Source organism: Prorops nasuta, unplaced genomic scaffold (assembly GCF_024137725.1).
Source record: "Prorops nasuta isolate Cenicafe-Biocafe unplaced genomic scaffold, Cenicafe_Pnas_1.2 PNAS00145, whole genome shotgun sequence".
Classification (NCBI taxonomy): Eukaryota; Metazoa; Arthropoda; class Insecta; order Hymenoptera; family Bethylidae; genus Prorops; species Prorops nasuta.
The window spans coordinates 54,603-77,641 of NW_027116942.1; the positions used below are offsets into that span (position 1 = coordinate 54,603).

The window sequence follows — 23,039 nt, forward strand, 5'->3', positions numbered from 1 at the left end:
TTCGTTTGGTTGAAGAAACAGTTTTAAAAGAGAACCTAAGACAAAATGAGATAAATACATATTTTCAGAGGAAGGTAAATTTATATCAACGTACCCTTTTTCTTTAGATCCATTAGTATGATTCCTAACTAATACGATATGCTAAAGGGCTTGCCTAAGTTGCCTATATAGCGAAAGCTAAATCTGAAAGAAAAACAAAAAACACACGTAAAATATGATCTTAATTGATCTTACTGTGAATTCTAATTCACTCTCGAGAGAAAGAAGCTTTTCAATTAATAATATTTAAGAATATTTTGTATGTTTCGCCAAGAGGAATGCAGAATTGGCACCAGAACTATTGGGACTTGTGGTGAAAGTTTTTTGGAAAATTTTGATCGAACTCTTCAAATGAGATTATTTTTAATAAACCGTTAGAACTAATTATCTGAACTATCAGGAAGTCTTATTTATAGCTAAATTAACTTAGATCTCTATTAAAAAGCATTTTATTTTTAACATTAGGTGTTGTGAGAAGTTAGCTCCCAATTGTTCTAATTTTATTTTTTTTTTAATTAAAACGACTAAAATTATTTATCTAAACTATCAGGAACTTCTATTTTGGTCTAAATTAAGTCAGAAGTGTATTCAGAGCTATTAAAGTTTGAGTCTTGGGTCCTAACTTCACACATATTTACGGGTTCAAATCACTGCCCTGTTCGAAATGAAGAAAGAAATGATATTTAATTAACCAAATGGGCTCTTGTCACGTCGTTCATGTGTTTATTAAAATTTCCATGATACGTACAATATACATATATTACACAATTAAATCTTGCTCTGCCTTCCTTTTATGCATAGACGAGTCATACAAATGTTAGAGCTGTTAGTAATACATAAATATCGTACAATTCACAGTTGAAAATCAGGCAAGAAACTTAACTGACGATAAAATATCTCAATTTACTAAATTAATTCAATGAGCTGGAAAAGAATATTGATGCAATGACTATTTCTATTTGTCAGAGTTTAACATACTTACACATAAATAATTAAATTTTAACGTACTTGTGTAAAATAGTAATTAGCGAGGGAAGAAGAAAATGAACAAAAAAGTTATTCTGTACAATGACTATATATGACAGGCCTACTTATCATCGAGTATCACAATTATCAATTATATAACATATATATTGTACAATAATAATATCGTCTCTTGGCTCGTCCTATAATTATTTAATTTACTTATTTGTGACAAGTGCTTAAAATTCTATTTCACTCCCTCCCCTCTCTCTCCATTTATTTCATACTTTCCACAACAATAATTAATAATACGCCAAATTGAAAAGGCAATTATTTAGAATTAATCGATAGCCTTCGTAAAATTTTACTAATAATCTAATAAAAACAATATTTATACTTATAATTTATAGACACGCAAATACATTCGACAATGACAAATTCAGGAAACAGGGTTTAAATAAAATGAAATATTTTAAATCTTATAATCTTTACCATTTTCATTGGCATTATTTTGTTTTTGTAGAATTAATATTTTAACGTACGTATAATTACTCTCCTTAATCTCATTAGGGACTGAAGTAAAAAATATCCCTGAGAGAGACGCTCTTGAATTTAAAATTTTGGCTAAAGCAGTGAAGGTTTTTGCACAATTATTGCAATGATTGTAGACTTATTATCAGTATAGATTAAACTTAAGTGGTAAAAGAATGAGTAAAGCAAACAGTTGAACTTTACAGTTTCTTTTACTTAAAACAACTATTCTATAAATTGTTGTTTTCAAAGGAACTTGAAAGCTTAATTGTTTAAAGAAATACTGATTGATAATGGAAACCAAATGTTCACTGTATCTTCATTAAATAAAAATTATCTACGTTTGGAGAAACTTGAAAGCTCGACTTTATTTTTATAAGAAATATACGACTGGTAGTTTAATGCAAGTTGGATTAAGTAGGAAATAGAAAATCCTAGCATTATACTTGGGACCTGCGAATTTTATCATATTTTCTTTTCATACTAAAAAAACTTCGATCGACGAAGCTTTTATTGCGAATGTTAAAAAGCGTGTACATTAAACAGGCATTATAAAAATGTTAGCAAAAATACCCATTTTTCCAGAATAATTCTAGTGTCACCTTAATAAATCCCTCGCTTCTTAAAACGATATTCGCATAGCACGTTGTTAATTTATCTTATTTTACCCTAAACTCTCACATATATTCAATATTCACGTTGATCCTGTTATAATCACATACAAACGAATTACAATGTTAAACATAACTTTTAGTCGTGACCTTTATAGCATAAAACAATTGATCAATTAATCGATATTGATAATTGCATTATTTCATATAATAATCAGTATGTACATTTTTCTATAGATTTCCAACTAAAGCCATTTCACAAGAAACGTTCGTCGATTGATTTACTAATTGAATTATTTACTTGTTTACTAATTAATATTCACATACCTAAATAGCAAGTTGAATTTTACTATGGGCCGTTGTAATTTGGAAAAATTCAGGGCTGGAAACCTCAGAATTTGAAAACAAAAAAGCATTTTTTATGTTCGGGAGATTGAAATAAGGACATTCTGAAGTAAAACTAGATAAATTATATAACAATTTATCATTTTCGCATGGAATTACCGTCTACCTAGAATGATTACTGCTTTTTTGTCTTCAAATTCTAAGCTTTCCAGCCCTGAATTTTTCCAAATTACAACGGCCCTATCATTCATAGAATTGAAAAATATCATATCTTACACTTGGCTATAATTAATAATTACGTCATGGTCGGTTCACGCTTCCCATATGTGCACATATCCTCTTAGTACAATAGAAAAGAACAAAATATAGCGCTGATATACTTTTATCTTGAGCTTCGACCCAGGATCCAGCGTCCAAATTATAAATTCGTCACCCAAATCTTTCTTCTCGCATTCAAACTTCTCTGTATATTTTTTAGCACAAAACTTTAAGCTGCTTGCATTCTTTACATAAATCTTTTCCACGCGATTTCCATTCTTGTACTTACAATCGTTTAAAAAAAAATATCTTTTACACACAACTTTCACTCATCAATGTCTAACCTTGCAAAGTTCATACAAAATTCTATTTTTACCAAAGAATCTCATTCTACTCCAATTTTTCCTCGCTCTTCTAGTTTCTCTCATTCTTTTCAACCTTAAACCATAAGTATGCAAAACATTATTGGGTATTACATGGTCTACATATTGCCTGGTGAAAAAACCATTAAAATAGCAAAAAGTGGCAATGGCAACCAATGGCTGTCAACACTTTGTTTTAGGAGCTCAAGGACACCTTGCAGACTTGTCATTCTTCTCAAGCATCAGAGACTTCCCGTTGACTTTGCAGACCCCCTGATTATTTTGAAGGTCGATCAGGGTCACACGCAGAGTATCTAAGAAATTTCCAAGATCTTATTTCTTGCTCTCCTCTCCACATCCACGGATAGCACACAACCGGAAGTGGTCCAAGCTTTCCGGAAGCATCTGGAAAATCTTGACTTCCTCTCGCGGAATTGTTGTTTTCTTAAAGCGCCTTTTCAAGGTCACCCAATAAGTCTCGACCGTTGATAATTTTCTGAAGGTCGCGCAAGGTCCCAGAAAATGGTCCATTTCTTTAAATCGCATTGTGCGCTTTATATACAGTTCATTTGGTGCTAATAATTTATTGATAAGCAGTTGGTGCCCTAATGGAACAGCGGTCGTCAATCGTTGCTCATGTCTTTTAGTTCGGTATAGGCAAACCTCTTCCGGTACAGGTTGCTGTTAACAGTCCCCACATTTCTCTTGTTCGGCATGGTTGAGGGCCCAGGTACGTAATAGTGCCTCCTCTTGTAAACCACCATTCTGTAAAAAATTGAAAATCCACTATTAAATACACTTTACTTTTTTTCATATACTATATAAATAATATTGACACCAAAATTTATAATAAAGTTATAAACATTTTTGATATATTAGAAAGTAAAAGAGAAAATATTACTATAGAGTAATTAATAACATTAAAAAAAATTAATTCTCAAGAATGTTTATGCAATATTATTGCTATAATAATATCCAATAATTAACATTGTTCGATAATAATCTTTCATCGGTAATTTCCAATCCAGTGTGAAACGCTCTTTATTCAAATCTCTGGTAGATGAGATAAATTTTAAGTAGTATGGTAAAAGAGTGGATGGAGAAATAAATCAAGTTTTCCCTTTGATCTCATAATCCGTTCCTCACGTTATTTATCCATCATTAATATTCAAGTTCAGAGCAAGTATTCGCGTAATAATCCAGGTTTTTTCGCGCGCTTCGGCTTGTCCTTGAAAAGCCACTGCGTTCACTAAGCTGTGAAAATTTTTACAGTAGTCTATAGAGACACACCCACGTTTTACACTCCTGCGAGCGCGTCGTTAAAAATTGTGTAACAAAACGAGATTGGAGTAGCCTTAATTTTCTTTTTTTTATCGCTGCCTTACAATTACAGGCTTTTTCAATTCGCATCGAGTAAACACGATTATATTTAAATATTACAAAAGAAGTGTTTGCAGAGAACATGATTTTTTTATTATTTAACTTTTGGACCACCACTGTCATCACATATGACGTCATTTCAAAACACATGTACATATATTTATCGTTGTTAAGCGTTACAAATGCAGTATTTACGAAAAAACACAATTTTTTTATTGTTTAACTCTTGGAAGACTACCACTGTTATACCCTATATGACGTCATCTCTATAACCATGTGCATATCTGTAGTTGCTTGAATGTGCATGGGTGAAAAAAATAACTTAATTTTAATCTCGCAGAACAATACAATGATACATGTGTTGTACCAGTGCTGTTAATAGAGGCATAATTGCATGGTAAAGCCAAGAGTTAAACTGTAAAAAAATTAATCATACACTCATCCTGCAAATCACTTTTAGTCAGCTTGATCGCCTTCGTACTTTGTATAAAAATAACTGGTTTTAATTGTATGCGAACAAATCAGTTTCGCGTGTGTAAAATTGTGCGAATGTTTCAGTGAAGATTACCAGACTGGGGTCTGTACAATGGGTCTGTCTGAATTCTTGCAGAAAATAATGACATAAAGAGATTGAGCTGCCATCTACAAATGTCTAAAAACAGCTGGAAAATTCTGTCCTCTTGGAGCCTCGCAAAAGTCACATGTTGTCATTAGAATGAGAACTTCGTTTATAGTGCAATATAGTATACATACTGGAGTTGTCCTAATATTTTCAAGCTTTGAAATTGAAAGCTTTTTTACTATCCAAGCTCTTATTTAAACGTCGTTTTATTCTTTATAATTTACGTACGATGTGGATCTCGTATTTCCTTTTTTAATTATATCATAACAATATAAGTATAATAACATTTACAGTCTTCAGTAATGAACTTACCCTATGTCCAAATATATTTCAAGATACTAAAAAGAAATTAGTATTTGACAATTTCTCGTAGTGGTTATTGGTTGTAAACTGGTGGTCAATGGAACAATGTTCATCTCAACATGCAGGAAACCATTTGTGTTAGGATAGGGATAATTTATATATTTATTTTATTAAAGGTTATTCAGGGAGTAATGTGTGGGTAAGTGTAAAGGCATGCTGGATTTCACTCTGATACTTTCTTATTTTTGTATATCCTATCTAATTTTTCAAACAAATATATACATACACATTGGCTTAGTAATTAAGTTCGAGATAAATTATAACGTGTTAAAGAAAATTAATCACAACATTCACAAAAGGCACAACACTTGGTATTAATCGCAATTACATAGCGATATATTTCTCTCTGGTATACGTGTAGTTCTTTCTTTCTTTATTACCTAACATTTCGTAAATATGTAAAATACTTAAAAATAAAAATTGTCTGTAGTTAAAAATTTCTGCAACGCTTATTTATGCTTGTTTTTGTTTTGAGATCATAAGAATGCAGTAAAGATTTAATTTCTTTCGATATGAACTATTTGAACGAAGCATCTGTTCTTTCTTTTACTGTAATTTCAACGAGAAAAAGGAATTAATTGTAGAATCCGTGTTGCAGCAACCATCTGGAATTTTACTGCGAATTAAAGTGATTTGACAAAAATAAGCTGGCCAAGGGTATGCTTATCTTTATAATTTTCGAGCTATAATAATATTTATCCTCTTCGTTAACCAGCAAATGTACCTCAATATAATCTGCACCGACGCACAAATATGCTAGCTAATTTTATGTTTATCTTGACTAGATAAATCTACTCTTTGCACGCTGTAGCCTTGCAGTATTTACAAATCTTATTTAATGTAGAGCTTGAAATCTTTAGAATCTCGTTCGGTTGCCTTAGAACGCCAGCTTTTTATGTACACAGAAAATACTACTCTAATAATACTACGCGAATTAAAATAAAAAATATTCCATATATCAAATATAATACGATGCACCATCGTATATCATTATATTTAATATATATAGATCATACGACGTACAGGTAGAGGTATAGATTTCTCCAATACTTAACACTCTCTATCCCTACAAGCCTAATCTACGCGAAGAACAAAATGTAATGGCTTTGAATACTAACAATAAAATGTTCATAGATCAGATTTTCCTGAGAACACACTTTGACCAGCAAAGAAGTTCCTTAAGATTAACTCTGTGTAAGTGTAACTGAATGAAATGATTAAGTATTGATGTAGTAGTCAAATTCATGAAATGAGGAGAGACTTAAGAGTGGATCGCACATTTCTGGCATGGATTCCAATTTCAACAAACACAAATCATCATTGTCCAAAAATAATACAAAGTACTGATGTAATAAATCAGCATAAAATAACAAATGACCATGCAACGCGAATCACACAGTTATTCTAACATATTTGGAAATAGAAATTTTCTAAAACTGACAAATCTGATTTGTCAGTTTTCTAAAGCAATCGTATAAAACGATCGACACATTGATATAGTTAAGCGTTGGGGGTGTCTACTTCTTTGAAAATAACCAGTGGACGACCCAACAAAATAGTTTACAGCAACAAAGGGATTTTACTTTTTCCATTTAAATGCAAGAGTATTTCCTATTGAATTACCAAACCCTTGGCAAAGTTTTATTGGTACTTTATCATCACCTCGATACTTTCTTGGTACCCCAGTGAGCATTCACGTTGGGTGATGTAAGAACGATAAAATACTCCAAACTTGAATATCATGATATTTGCTGAAGAGTGCCAGCACTCTCCTATCGTTAATCAAGATAGAAACAAAAGACAACGAGTTTCAGTTGGGTGGCACGAAAATATATGGACTTAATAATCTCTCATCATCTTTTACCATAATACTTATTCACGAATTCCTAGTTTGACTTAGATCACACAGATATCTGAAACAGAAAAGAATAAAAATTCATTTTTATATATATATATATATTTGAGAAAATATAATATTATATTATTAAAGATAAATTGATTCAATTTTCAACTCATTTCCCTTTTGTCCCTTCGTTCACACTTACCTCACCCTATAAATCCTGCTGCTATTGATATGATGAGTGCTATGATACCAGTCAACAGCTGACCAGCAGTGGAAACGGTAGCTTGGGTTTGTGCTGAGTTCAATACAATATCCGATTGGACAAAGTGATTTTCTGCAGTCATTCTGTCACCATATTTATCCAGAAAGTCCATGACAACTCCATTGGACCAGCCAAATCCGAGTTGGACTTCGTATTCTCCACCCCCTCCACCTCCTCCAGACACAGTGGCATCGTACTAAGAAACAAACGTGTGACTCAGAATTATTTTCCTCCTTCGTTCTTTCTTCATCATCGTTATTTCACATCTTCGAACTTTGAGACGTTCAATAAAAAAGATCCTGCTAATCTATCCTTGTAGATATAATACTCATGGTAAAGGATGAGTCTCACCTTTTCGTACATGCAATGAGTCTCGTTGAAAGCCTTAAAATTACTCCTAACCCATCTTTGGCTGATTTCATAAGCCAACCTCTGGGCCCAGGGATCCCCAGTGTTATTCAAGGACATTACAAAGAAGTACTGCAAGGGTGGCCATGCATTGGGGTAGTCCCACTGTTCACCAGAGTGTTCCAAGGTCGTTGGAATCCCACCAAGGTTCAACATGATTTGACTCTTCTCCAGATACTTGAGGACCTTCGAGACATAGTCGTGCCTCTTGCCAGGGTCGTAACAGTTTGTCCATAGAGGCAGAATGTTGGTGGGGTAAAAATAGTCTCTCTTGATGTCGTTTATGATGTCGTAGTCCAACCAAGCACCAACCTCGTCGTGCCACATTACAGCAGTCACTGCCTTCATCCATTCAGCTGCTATTTTCCTGTACTTGGCTGCCTTTGTACCATTCCCCATCCTATCGTTGTATTCAGCTAGCAACACTGCATTCCTATAGATTATCGAGTTCAAATCCACTGGGATGATAGACCTTGTTTCCAGATTCGTCAAATTGCCTAAAAATATTGACAGAATTTATGAAATATGATTCTATCTAGTATGTATAGACAGGATGTTTATGGACCACGATTGGACGAGTGATTATTTTTATTCTAGGACAGATCTCAGGATAATTATCAAGTCTCAAGTGGGCTTTCACCAAGGAAACGAGGAGCCTTGAGAGGCTAGAAGATCTTGACGATAAGGAAGGTGGGAACAGTGATTATAGCTGTACTGGGATTGGTGGAGCGTTAATGGCAAGGATCTTCATCGTTAATTACCTTTGTTGGTTCCTTCGTGAATGAACCATCTGCTTGAAAAGTCCCAGCCTGACTCTGCTGCAGTTTTCAATTCTGCATAGTACTTATCCTTTTCCTCCAGGGTTCGAAACCTTTGACCGGTTAGAAAATCCTCCCTAAGAATCACGATATTTTTATTATAAATATTAAAGCATTGCAATTTAAATGTTAAAATACTTGTGAAATTCCTCTATATCATAATGAAAGGGATCCAAGGATCTATCGATACATAAAAATATTTACCTATAAGATTCTGGCCTAGGTCCAGAAGATTGTTCATAGTACCTAGCCAACGTGTACTTGACCCCATCCTTCTCTACCTCGACTGTTCTATTGGTCATCCAGAAATTGAATTCTTTTTCCAGCAGCCACAGATTCTTCTCCAACCACTCCCAGTCCTGAGTGGTCTTCAGGTACTCGTTGACCATTGGAATCAGCATTGGGGTCTGTGACCTCATCTTATAGTAGATTCTTCCACCATTTGGGATGAACCCAATCTTATCCACGACTGACACAAAATTGTTTAGCATTCCTTTCACAGTGGAGAACATTTCTGATAATAAGAGGCCCTTGATGATCCAGTAGGAGTCCCAATAATAGAACTCTCTGAACCTTCCACCAGGAACTATGACTGGATTAGGCACGTAAATGATGGAGTACTGGTTCTCGTTGATTCTAACGTCATCCTTCATCTTTCTGCCCAGAAATTTCCAAATGTGATTGAGATCCGAGGCGAATTTTCGCAGATCTTTGTCAACAATGTTATCCAAGAACTTGGGTGTGGCTGTCCAATCAGCTGGGTCCCAATCCTCGAACTCCGAACCAGCAGGATCGAAAGTATCATTGACGAATCTTTCGATCTCAGTTTTTGTTGGTTGATTATCAGCATCATCCATGAATTGTTGGAAAAGCCTCAGGGTCTCGTTCGGTGAATTTTTCATTTTCATGTCCACAAAGGTCTTTGAATCCGTGTAGATCGACGCCATTTGAATGGTGTGCAACAGGTCCCCATGGCAATAGACTTCGCTGCAAAATCCATAAATTTTCTCTTTTCTTGGAATTTCCCACTTGTTTGTCATCTTATTCTATCTATTCCCTCCTCCCCCTTTCTAGTCTATTTTATATTTTCTTTTCTCTAGAATTTTTTCTTAATTTTGCGCCTGGTTTCGAATAATTTCGCTTTAATTATTTTCGATATTAAATCCTCGATATTTGGTCATGAATTAATTAGATATATTCGGTGATTGTTTTTCAAAAAATAAAAAATTCATGAAATTAATAAAAATTGTGCAATTGACAATTAAACATAAGAAAAAGTCTGGAAAAATTGTTTGGTATAATAGTTATGAAATTCTGAATAAGGAGAGAATTGAATTTATTTTTTATTATGTATTCGGGTTGGTTTAAATATTTATATATGAAGCAGGGTGAATAATTAAGAAATTTGAAAATTAGTGACTGAAATTCGCAGAATGCATCGAGTAAGATTGACTAAAAATGAATGCTTTAAGATCAACGTAGGCATCCTAAAAGTTGCAAAATTTTGCGACTTTGCCAAATTACTCCGTGTTCTTGTTCCGGAAAAAAAGGTCATCACTTCATGTATAGATTAATTTAAGCATCTCCGACTCATCTCCACTTTATCAGAGATTTCATTTTTATATGCAAAAAGCACTTATATATTCTCTGAAAATAATTTTCACAATGTACATAAAATTATTACTAATGACAATAATAACAAATCTCTTTAAAATTTAAACTTTTGTGAGGTGTGTTGATAAGAGATATTTTAAAAATAAATTATCATTATTCGTTTACCAGAGTCAAGAAAATTGCATAATAAAAAGGTAAAGTGGGATTTAGGAATAAAAAATGAAAAAAAGTATCAAAATTGATTTTTATTAAAATAAAAATTCTATTTATGCTTTTTAAGAGAATGATCGATGATAAGTAAAATTATAACTTAAAATAAACAATTGAATATTATCAATAATAAATATTGAGACTAATAACAAAATTATACACAGTTGTTCACCTGGATAGAAATATAACAAAGGAAGATTTTGCAAAAGTGGTCTACTTTTGTAATTGGCAAGCAGACCAAATACTTTTGCAAATTGTTCTGGCATACCTGACCTAGGCAATGATGATTGGCAATAAAAATTGGAAACTAATGACTCGTTAATGACAATTGTTTTTTTCTGGGTGAACACTGGGTATAATCAATATCAAACGACAGCTTGCACTTAATAATAGACGGTCGGACGTCGTTACGTAAATTGTAGGAGCGTCGTAATCAGACTGTGAACGATCCTTTAAGGTCGAATCCGGGCCAAGTAAATCTTAATAAAAACCAAAGCAAACCTCAGAGAATTTACAATGACGATTCGCGTTAAATTTGAACAAGTATCTTATAATTTATACTCTATTGACAAAATTGATGGCAAATAAATAAATTAAATAATTTCGATTCACTGCGTTATAAAAAAAAATTAAACAAAAATAAAACTATATTAACAATCTCAAACGAAAATCAAAAAATTATAGAAAAAATCGTACAGGAAAAAATTGAAATCAGTTTATTATACTAGTAAAATTTATTGCAAGTATAGTTTTTAAATAATTCCATAAAAAGGACACGCTGGATTAAAAAAAAAACATGATAAATTCTTGGATTCGTCACGATGCGCGGGATTAGATTACGCAATGCATTTTCTCACGAAAGGTGGAAAGGAATTTCCGATAATAAACTAGCATCATAACTATGACTGGCAAAGAAGTTGCGAATAAAAAATTCCTCTCAGCACGAAAGACCAAAAGTGAAATTATCTTGATTAACATAATTCGGTGTTCGTGGAGAGAAATTAATGAAATAATTAAGATTTTGAGAAAATCGTTTGGAAAATTGATAAGAGGCAAAAAAAAGTACATGGCTAATTTGTTCGACAATTTTAATCTTATCTCGCTAGAAAGATTTCCGAGTAGTGAGGCAAATTTTATTTAACACGGTGTGTTTGTGTTGCTCGATAAATAAGTTTGTAGATAATAAAAGAGAATTGCTGCAATTGTCTCTGGTGATCCACCGACGCGCCTCAAATTTCCAACCGACTGGGGGATTCACCGTGAGATATTTCCAGATCTTTTTGGATCGTGCATAAACCTTAAGAAAAATATGCACAGAAATCGTCCGGACAAACTCATGATTAATGGTCTTGTATAGATAAATCATTGAACAAATAATTACTGTAATTATTTTCTTTGACTCGACTCAAATTTCCAATCGACTAAACGATCCACTTTGAGATCTTTCCAGATTTTGTTGAATAGTGCTAAATCTTTAACAACATTATGCAAAGAAATCATCGAGATGAAATATTATGATCGATGATGTGGTTTTGTAGATAAAAAATTATAAGTTTTTTAAATGATGTATATTGTATTACAAAATTAGAAAAAAAAAATTATTGTTATTATTTCTACTGGCTCACCGGTGCACCTTTAATTTCCATTCGACCAATAGATTCACCGTTGGATCTTTCTAGATTTCTTTGAATCGCGCATAAATCCTAACAAAGTTAAACCAAGAAATGGGCGAGGTGAAATATTAAAATTAATGGTTTTATTAAAAAATTAGCAGACTTTAAAGTGGTTTATATTATTATATATGTATATATATATATATATACATTTTAATTAATAATCGTAAGAAATTAATAAACTTTCATAAATTTATAATGGACAACATTTTTAAGCACACGAGCGAAGGACTGACTCTTCCACGTGAAATTCCCTACTGGATTTGATTTGTGGTTCAAGGTCACGTTCATTGTACTTGCGGAACAAGTTAATTTAAGCCCCTAGTTGTCTTGTCGTACGACGTTTCCGATTCAGATACCGAAGTTCACTGCTAAGGCCATTTCCCTAAAGAAAATTGCTGCGCGATCTAATTAAGTGGAAAAGGAACAAGAGCCTTAACAATCGCAAGGGATTCTGATTTATTGGTTCGTGAAATACGCCTTTACGTCACATTTCTTCCTATCCGATAACCTTTTGCAAACTTTTTAGAACATTCGCAAAAAAATGCAGTGAAATTGAAAAATGACACTTTTCATAGACAAAATTTTGTCTTTTTTTTTAAGTCGTAATAATTTTATTTTTTCGTGATTGTTGAAATTTTATTTTTGAGGAGGAAAAGGGAGTAGTTGAAGAGATATGGAAAAATACGTTGGAGAGGTATATAAGGAGGATTTTGATCAGAAGTGGATTTCTATTTTTGATAAAAAAAGTTATGGACCATGACCGTTACGTCCAAGACACGTGACAGGGGCCAAATATCATCGAGATGAGAGAGCTGGCATCAGGGATCGCGAAATACGAACGACAGTCCCTTGGCAATTTTTCAAACAGTCGTTGCGGTTAGATTGCGGTAAACGTCACGTAAACACGCACCTACGTCCTGCTTGATACGTAAAAAACAATAATTCAACGTACGATGAAAGATTTTATGATGGGTATACAATAACAAAAAAAAAACAGTAACAATAATTATGTATAACACAAGAAAACATGCCCTAAAAACTAATTAAACAGCACGATCGAATAAAAATAATTAAAAAAAGACGCAAAATTAATAACCAAATAAATAAAATGAAACATTTTGTAAAAACGAATGAAATTTGTTTAGAATTTTAATGACAATTGATAAAAAAAAATTGTTGTCATTAGTAGTTACATCTGGTATTGTTTAAAAAATTGTAATTTTTTTGTATCTATTGACAACAAGATCTACGAGGCTATAGACCCTCCGCTAGTATCGTCTATTCGCAATAGTTGCTCTAATTTTGTTCGAGCCAAGACTTTAAGCACAAATTATCTTGGCTCTCCTCAGGGGCATTCCTCCCGCCCATTAATTCCTGGCAGCGACATAATCGAGCTTTGTTCCCGAAGGAAGATTTTCGTATAACGTATAACATTGAATTTAATGAAAATAAATAAAAATAGCCATCGCGAAAGAGCATTTAACTTAAAATGCCTTAAGGGTTCTTGGTAAAATGAAAAACAAAGTATACAGAGTGTTCACTGTGGAAGGACTGTGGAGAAACATACAAAACAACACAAAAACACAACAAAACATCCGAGTGCGATGAGTTTGGATGAACGTTGAAAGTAAACAAATATAAAAGATAAACACAAAGGCTAAAGGGCTTACAATGAATTGAAAGAAAATAAAGATTTACTAAAAACAAAATTCTCGTTACACAATGTGCGAAAAGTAAATATTACGAATTTGAGAGTTCAGTCGATACTAAGAATGACTAAAAACAAAGATTCTTCTCACTGGTTTGAAATGTACTATGAACGGATTAACATCGGTAAAACAACACAGTGTATAGAGAAGTAATTCTCGGAATAGGAAACAAAGAAATGGGCTTGTTATTATCAGTCTACTACCACAGATATTAATTTCCCGTTGTTTGGGTTGTACGATGTGTTTGTGTATTAGCTTTTTCTGTTGCTTGTAGAGCAGGTATCGAGCAAAATTGCGCAACACGCGCGTGTTGCCTAACATGACGGTGCACGGTGCTCAGTCAATAATGCGATGTTTGGTCACAGGTGTCGTTAATCCTTACGTCATTTTTGCATTTCTTCATTTCAGGAATTAGCTAGATCCTCGTTCAGTCATGAATCCGCTACTCGATTAATCGTAATATCATCGCAATCGTGAACTTGAAATATTTTTCCCCGTCGGTAAAACAGCTTATAGATCCCCCGTTTGGTGCAACAAATTATTTAGATGTAGCGGAATCAAATGATCTAAGTTATAATGACTTTAAAATGTTTTCATTTTTTTTTTAAATAAACAAATCTATGCACTATTTAGAAGGAAACAGATTAATCTCTTGTATAATGGTTTTAATTTATTTTAACCACTTCATACTCATTTCTTTAATAAAAATTTGTTATGATTTGGTTCGTAAACTTTCATATTATATTGTTTCACTGATGAAAAATTTATGCGATTAAAATGAATTATTTTCCAACTTTGCATATACATTAAAGTTTGTTACGTTTGTATTTAGAGTGATTTTAGTTATAAAAAAACTCGCTTTCTTTTAACTTCCCCTTTTCACCTTATTTACGTGTATTCTCAAATATAAATATTTAGTAATTCCAATATAATTCAATGATCATTATTGTTATATATCATTAATTAATAAATAATCATTTCAACCTCATACGAAATAAACAAATCAGAATCATTGTATGTTTTAATCATTTATAAATCAAATGAAAAACTTGTAGCAGTATTTTTTATCAACACATCTCACATCAAAGCAAACTTTTTGACAGAGTATCAACTGTAATGACGTTAAAGGGAGGAAAGAAGGAGATTCCTTAAAGATTAGAATTTTCTTACCGCAGGATTAGTGTTTATATAAAAAATAACCTAAAACAATGATTAATTTAGATAAACAAATTAATCGTGGTTGCTCGGTTATTGATTTAAAAGTTTACTAACGCTCCAAACCTAAATTTCGTAATAAAAATGAAAAAATGGGCAAAAACAATGATTTTTCTTACTTGAAACTTAACTTAATTTTTTATTATAGGGGCAACTTTCATCGATCCTAAATACTTCGGTTAGCGATATTTCTGTTCCAATATGAGTTTTTTCGTCGGTTTACCGAATTCCCGTGGAAATTAAAATTAATTGTTTTAAAGACACTTACCTCGAGCAAGGGGGAGGTCTCTTCCTGTATGGCGACTCCTCTTCTGCACCTGCAGAATTTGCCACTAGAAGAACGATGACGACGACAGCAAACACCATTTGGCACAACTTCATTTCATCAAACGTGGAGAAACCAGCCATTTTTTTCTCTCTCCAGTCTGTAAATTTCTGAACTCTCACTCTCTCTCTCTCTCACACACACTCACACAGACAGGCACACACTCTCTCACCCCCCTCCTCCTTTGTACCCTACAAATTTTTCAACTAACACTACTCGCTAACCAAAATGGAATTTTTGCTGTTTTTTTTTTCTATTTTCAGCAAGAATAATAGTTATAAAAAAAATTTTGGAAGCTCTCTTCGGATTGTTATATTATTCGAATTATCCGATTCTATTTTTTCAAGTCTATATATAATATATAGCATAAATTCTTGATGGTTTCACTTTTTCTGGAGCCTCCTTCTTCCTCCCCAATGATTTTTGCTCGTTTTTTTTTGCGTTTTTCTCGATTTTTGATTCTTAGGAATACTTTCGATTTGAAACTTTTGGTTTTCGGAAAGTGAGAGGATGTGTCGAAAGTCCTTACTTTTTGGTGATCGGTCTCGGATGGGGCTCCTCGGTCTTACGCAGCCTGCGAGACGGTTTCAGCTCCAGAAGTAAGGCCACATCTTCTCTGAAACAGAAAAATTCAGAAATCGGTCAGATATCGCGTCGCCTGTTCAACACGTAGGAGTTTATCGTTTACGTGTGGGGGACCCTTTGAAATTTTTTATCCTCACGTTCTTGATGATTTATCATTGGTCAAAGCCACGCTGCGAACATGCAAACTTTCCATTGATAAACAATCGTTAATTTCTACACGAATTTAGAAATACTGAACATCACATTTTTGTAAACAATCAGCATTGTTTACAAAATGCTTTACGATCGTAGTTTGTTTAGAATACAGTTTCATGTAAAATAAATTATTCAAGTGTTCGCAAGTTCACTAAGTAGGTAAAAAATGGGAGTGGCCATTCATTTTATCAGGAATGATGATTTGGCTATTCGTTTTTTGTATCGATAAACAATTGTTCAATTTCTACAGGAATTAAATAATTCTGAATTTTATCTTTTACATAAATAATCATCATTGTTTACAAAATCCTTTGAAACCGTAGTGATTATTCGGGATAGAATTTAATGTTAAAAAAAATATACACGAGTGAGTAAGTTCATTAATTGGATACAATGTGGGCGTGGCCTTTTATTTGGCTGGGAATAATAATTTAGCCACGCCCTTTTCTTATCATTGGTCTGACGTCATATGGTAGCTGAACTTGTTACTCCCAGGCAAATAAACAACCCACCCTTTAATGAATTAATGAATTTGTTTGTTTTATACCACCGTTATTGCTTTCTATTAGTGCAAATTTTTCTCCATTAACAACTTGAGAAATAATTTTTATATTTAAAGCTCATTTTTCAGTGTGACTGTTACTGAAATTATACAGAGCGACCATGAAAAAAATACAGTTTCATGGCGGATAAAAATATAAAGATAACAAGGAACAAACGACGAGACAACGAGATTGTTGTAGGAATCTTGGTTAATTTTGTCGATCGTTGCACAACGATAATAAGCGAATCGAGTGAGACTGAAATTGTTCAACAAACTTTGCGCGTTTACATCATAACAATAACAGAGCTGGCAGTTACGGAAATTATTAATAAAGAAAAAAAAAAAAAAGATTGTCACACACAACAGAATATTTCTCACGCATCCGATCGGATCGCGATAAATTTTTATCTGATTTCGTAACGAGTCTCAGTCTCAATAAGAGAAATTATCAAATTATAATGAATCATAAGAGTAATTATACAAGTAGTGAGAAAATATATTTTTAAAGGCCATTTTTCAAAAGAATATTTGAGTATAATTATAGAAAAATACGTACCCTCGAACATTAATCTCTACGATCTCTCAGATAAAGTTTAAATAACAACAAAATATCCGAAAACATTGTTTCGAGAAAATTGCATGAAAATTTGTGGTGATAAGAGAAGAACGTTATAATTAAAAAATCGTTTGTACAATTATTTAAATATGTTGGAGTTTTGTGATTTAATTTTTGCAAAACGATGTTTTGTCAAATGGTGAGAGAGAAACAGGATACAGGACAATTATGTTAACAATTAGGTAAAGTTGAATAAATTTAGAGAGACGATAACACAAAAAAAAAAAAAGAGAGAAATCGAGTAAAACAAACAGTTGTTTTATGTAATAAAGAGATAAGGTTAAAATAATGGTTTGTACGTTTGTCGTCGTCGGAGGGAAGTTGAGATATATAGAAATTATATAATGAATTTGCTATTGTGCACACACACACACACACATATATAGTACTCAATGAACATATAGGATAATCGTAGCTTGTTTTTGGGTGTCACGTGACGAAAACGAAATCTTTTTTTAACCGACCAACACCACGATTTGATCGGGGGTCAGAAAATGGTGTATGTGGAGCAATTACAGTGTCAATTGCTGCTTTGTGTGCGATTTATCTCGACTAAATATAGCTATAATTTGATTCATCCACCCTGCTATTTGCGTCCCACAGGAATATCCCCAGAAGAAATAACAGGGAACCAGAGGAATGCGATTTTTCTTTGTATTAAAAATAATAATATTATTATTATACTTACAGTTGAGTCTATCAACGATATCTCCATTGGAAAATATTAATGAAACTGTGAAATGAACAGAAGTTCAGGGGAAAAGAAAATATAATGTATGAACGAGATAAATATTGACTCGAGAGGAAAGTCTGTTGAATTGTTTTGGTTGTAAATAACAGTGTGTATATATATATATATATATATATGTATATTGAAGAAATAGTTTTCGTTAATAAATTGTTATTGGAAGAGAGTTTTGAAATGATTTAACTCGGGGTATGAAATATGGCAAGAGTGATGAAGAGGTTTTGTAGTATTAATTTGACAAAAAGAGTGCTTTTCTGATTTAATCATTCACGATCGGGGAGCCCTGAAAGCAGTCACAAGAGAATTACGCTTGGGACATATCGCACTGTGTGACAAGCTGTTGTACTATTTTTAAGCGGGCATTGCGTCAAAAGCGTTTGCCACTCATTGAAAGCCGCGAATAGAACTCATCCCAACCCCCTCCCCTTCCTCTCCCATCACTCAATGTCTCTTCCCTTCTCTCTCTTGCCAATCTCATTTCACCAATACCAAAAATCCTGAACGGTCACCGGAAGTCATCGTAAAGTACCAACAAAAAATTGTACAAATCCCTCAAAATTTTGTAATAAAAACAGAAAATTTCAATTTCTAAATAATAGTAAATCGAAAATGATCGATCAGGTCGTAGAATATTTTTCAATGACGAATGTTTTCATACCACTAAAAGTCATTCAAAAACATCAAAAAGCCTATTGAAAAATCCTTGCAAATTATTGTTTAATCATAATAATAACAGAAAAAAGGCTTATAATTTTTAAACGAAAATGTGTGCAATTGATTATATCAATCGAGACGATAAATCTTTTCCAAGACGAGTGATTTCCTTATACTATTAATTATGAGCCTAACAAATGGCACAATCTTCGTAATGCGTTCAAAAATATCCAGAAAGTAATTCACTTCGCTCAGTCCTCAATCTCTTTCAAGAATGTTAATAATGGAACGGTGAATTTACATGCCGATCACTGTACTATACCCAAGTGGAAATCATTCGTGCTTACTTCCGTCATTAAACATCACTGATTCATCCACCAATCTCGACGAAACTATATTTAAAAACACTGAGTAACCGAGTCTGATTCTTACCGTCCATTTACCACTGTTAAAAAGGAGTCCACCGAGGAGCCGTCCGAACGTTACTTTCCGTTTCCACTGCTCGACGCCGAATGGTCTGATTATTACGTTTTATCTCTACTGCCAATTAAGCAACCAAAAGGATTGAAATTACCCACACACGAGCAGCTCTTTTCGCAAAAGCTGCGTTGCGAATGACTTTTTGCGTTTTAAAATTTACTGCAGCCAAATTAATGAGTTAATCTTTGCTTTTTCACGATCGCCGATTACCGATTGGTTCAGCGCTCAATTAATGCGGAGTACGAGAGCAGAAAACTCTGACGAATGGTCGATCGTTCGGTCTTTAAAATAGATATATTGCAGCGGGAGATAACCGTAATTATGGCGAAAAAACCACAAGTGGAAAAAGTACCACACTACGGTTTTCGAAATCATAGGTATATATATATAGTACTGTTGTCAATTATATCCTGTAGTTATGTATAAGTGTGCGTGATCCTCGACGCACGTGTGTGAGATTTGCATAAAAATTTGCATATAATCGATAACGAATCGAGTCGATTCGAATCTTCCGTTTCAAAGTTCTTGCAACGATTTTGCTCGATTCGCGCGAGAGCAAGGAAAATTGCAAAAAGTGCAAGGTCAAAGTCTGAGGAGCCCTGAATAAACCGGAAGCGAAGTATTGCACCATCGGCAAAGGCGAACGTGGTTGAAAATTTTGCTTGAAAAGTGCAGAAAGTAGAAAAAACCATTTGTGTCAGACCGGATAATTGCAGTGGGGGGGGGGGGGGGGGGGTAATTCAATATTTTTTTATGCTCGCCTCACATATGCACTTTTTCAGTCGCGGCTATATTCGCGCGTATTTGTGTTTCTACATGAATGTGTAACGAAGGACGATCGAACGTTGGAAAATTGAACGGAATCTACAGATTCGTGCGCAGTGATTTAAACGTAAACGGATTCACTCGTGTGTTCGGTCGATTAACACACAACTCGTTATGTCATATTTCGCTATACAGTTTCACGTGAAATTACTGCCAGCTCTGTGCTGAAACGGAAAGCGTTCCATTCTTCCACCGTTTAACGACGTAAAAAATCCAAAAATTCCCTAGGAAATTAAATCCCCCAAAACAGGTGAAATGGATTGGTCACGTGACTTCTAGTGACTTTGAAAATAATATTCAAAAAGGAGTGATCGAGACCTTTGACTCTGGTCGAGAACCTTAAAGCAGAGGCGAGAGTGAAAACCGACAGAATTGCAAGTGGAAAATGTAGATGTGTGGACAGACAGCTTTTCGCAAGATCTCAAACCTTAAAAATTGTTAAAGCCCCAGAATCGTTGTCAACCAGTGTGGATCTGACGACAGGGTAGTCCTTGGGTACGAATGTCCAAATGGAGTCTCTCGAGGAGCACTACTGGTTCTTCTCAATTAAATGGAACCTGGTGATTTAATCCTTGAAACTCGATCCTTCGCGATTGGGAGGTAGCTGTGGGACACGTGGTTTCTTGCGCAGTACTTTGGGTGGAATTTTAAATAGAAAAGTAAAGGAGGGAGAAAAGGAAAAATAAATGTGGAAGGAACCAGAATGATAGGAGTAAAAAAAATCAGTGAAGGAAAATTGTTGGAAAATCGAGGAAAATTTGGAGGAAAATGAGGAAAATTCCAATCACCAGGAAAACCAGATTTATAGAAGACAGTAGTAAGAGTCAGTCGGTAGTGGAGGAGGACAACGGCGAAGTAGAAAATTCCCGTTGATAGCTGATCGGTTGTTCAGCTGTTCGACTGCTCGACTACTTGACTCCTCAGCGTCGTTACCGTCGCTGCTGCTCGCTCGCTCGCTTCACTCAACTTGCTTGGCTGGCTGTTACTACTGCAGCTACGTAGTTCTCGAGTCTCACGTGGTGGGAAACGCGCGGACAATTCGACAAGGTGGGAGGCATTGTCGACTGCAGAAACTCCCCCCAAGCAAAATTTACCAAACAATCCTCTGCAATTCTCTCTCTCTCTCTCTCTCTCTCTCTCTCTCTCTCTCTCTCTCTCTCTCTCTCTTTCTGATTTCATCCTTCTTATCTCCCGTTGCAAAGATTACTAAACTTAAATGTCTGTGGTCTGATCCAAGCGATCATTTTCCACCCAATTTTTCATCGACTTTCAAGCTTTATCTACTGGAAATTTTTATTTCTTTTTTTTATCTTTACTATTTTTTCACAGTGTTAATTCAGGGATAATTCAGTGTGAAATTAAAATTAAATTTTGGCTTGAATCGTGGGAGGAAGAAAAGTACTGGGAGGTAATTTTTGTTAATAGGATTGACGATATAAAGATAAGAAAGATTGTAATGAAATTTGCGATAAACCGAATGTTCCATCTTGTGAAATCTCGTAAAGTGAATATAATTCTGTACAGTTGACACATCCTTAATCTGCTATTCGAGCAATTACGTTGAATCGTAGCTAGCTTCGAATCAGTTATAACTGGTTTGGTGTGCTATAGCAAAAATTTCACGTATAGATGATCCCATGAGCAAAATACTGGCGAAACGTCCAAGAGTTATGATCGTAAATATTTCACCTAATGTGCGATGTTTGACTCAACGAAGTGAATCAGGAAAAATGTGTACTTATCTACTATATTTTTTAGAAATTCTACCTGGATTATCACCCTCCACCCCTTTTATTTTTTTTTTAAAGAATTATTATAAATGTGTAAACACTGATTAATCGTGTTGGAGTAAAAATTGTCTAGTAATTTTTTTCATTCTCGAGTCTAATAATTTATTCTGCCCTGTTAAGAATGGAAGCTCTATTTGTAATTTTTTTATCTCTTCAAGTTTTTGCACCTATAAATCTTCATTTTAACTATAACTATGTACTCGTGGAATTCCAATGTTGCATCTGGCCTTTTCCAGCTATTTATATCACCTTAAATTTTTTCTGAATCATTCATCGACGTGTATTTTAATTCGTAAATTATTTCGAAATATCGTAAAAGTCACTTACGAGTTCTATTCTTAACATGCCAGTATTTACCTCGTGTGTTAGTTTTTTTTAGAACAATTCGTTCGAAATTAACGAAAATCAGGTCAGATATCTGTTAGCCCGAGGCAATTAGTGAAAATTGAGTATCGTCATGGGCACAAATGGTCAATGACAGATATTTTTGGCTGCTTGAGTTCATTGAAGCCAATAAGAGGAAACTCGAGCCACGTGTCGAAGCGTTAAATTGAAAATGACCCAAGTATAAGACTCGAAAACTCATCCACATAATTGAGAAAAACACTTGAATTCTGTTTCCAATTAGTCAAACCAAAAAAAAAAAAAAAAAAAACACAAGGAAAATAATCACTACAGGAACAGTCTCCACAAAACTCTTCACAAATTATCACAATAAACGTGATGATTAAAGACAAAAAGACGAAGAATTAAAAAATTCCAATTTTCTCGAAAAAAAAAACTCCCAAAATTTGTTTACGTACTATTAAAAAAATTGTAGTATCGACGATTACGTGAGTCACTGTGTTTTCGTAGCTCCAGTTAAAATATTTTTTCAGGGATACAAAATTGGAAAATTTTCCAAGAAGAGGACTCCAAGTTTGTTTAGTTTACGTACGAGAGAGTTTCGTGGGCTCGACTAACGCGTCACTGTCTTTGGTGATTGGTAAGAGGTTTCTTTTATAAGATCGCGTGTGCTCGGCGAGCCCCCGAAACGGCGCGATTTCAT

The 23,039-nt window shown here is 33.9% G+C and overlaps 1 protein-coding gene across 7 annotated transcripts; it reads right to left on the reverse strand.

The window, feature by feature from the left end:
- Window positions 1-740: 740 nt before the first annotated feature.
- Window positions 741-22,935, reverse strand: LOC136785079 (trehalase-like). Of its 7 annotated transcripts, XR_010824542.1 has the most exons (9): window positions 20,629-21,170; window positions 16,084-16,170; window positions 15,498-15,654; window positions 9,010-9,792; window positions 8,749-8,882; window positions 7,931-8,484; window positions 7,520-7,775; window positions 4,926-7,387; window positions 3,749-3,874 (listed from the first exon to the last, which is right to left on the reverse strand). XR_010824542.1 is itself a non-coding variant. In XM_066746095.1 (8 exons), the coding sequence occupies exons 3-8, from the start codon at window positions 15,635-15,637 to the stop codon at window positions 3,733-3,735; spliced, it is 2,004 nt and encodes a 667-aa protein (XP_066602192.1). In that variant the 5' UTR covers window positions 15,638-15,654; window positions 16,084-16,170; window positions 22,795-22,934; the 3' UTR covers window positions 741-3,732. The 7 variants fall into 7 exon arrangements, 6 of the variants coding, with proteins under 6 accessions (XP_066602192.1, XP_066602190.1, XP_066602193.1 ...); XM_066746095.1 differs by lacking the exons at window positions 4,926-7,387; window positions 20,629-21,170 and adding an exon at window positions 22,795-22,934 and having other exon boundaries at window positions 741-3,874; window positions 7,525-7,775; XM_066746093.1 differs by lacking the exon at window positions 4,926-7,387 and having other exon boundaries at window positions 741-3,874; window positions 7,525-7,775.
- Between the last annotated feature and the right edge of the window lie 104 nt (window positions 22,936-23,039).

Bases quoted from the DNA above. Each gene is read 5' to 3' on its own strand.
- LOC136785079 (XM_066746095.1), bottom strand. From the start codon at position 15,637: ATGGCTGGTTTCTCCACGTTTGATGAAATGAAGTTGTGCCAAATGGTG. The intron at 9,793-15,497 runs GTAAGTGTCTTT...TGGATTTTGCAG, and splicing joins AGACCTCCCCCTTGCTCGAG to CGAAGTCTATTGCCATGGGG. The intron at 7,776-7,930 runs GTGAGACTCATC...TTTGTTTCTTAG, and splicing joins CTCATTGCATGTACGAAAAG to TACGATGCCACTGTGTCTGG.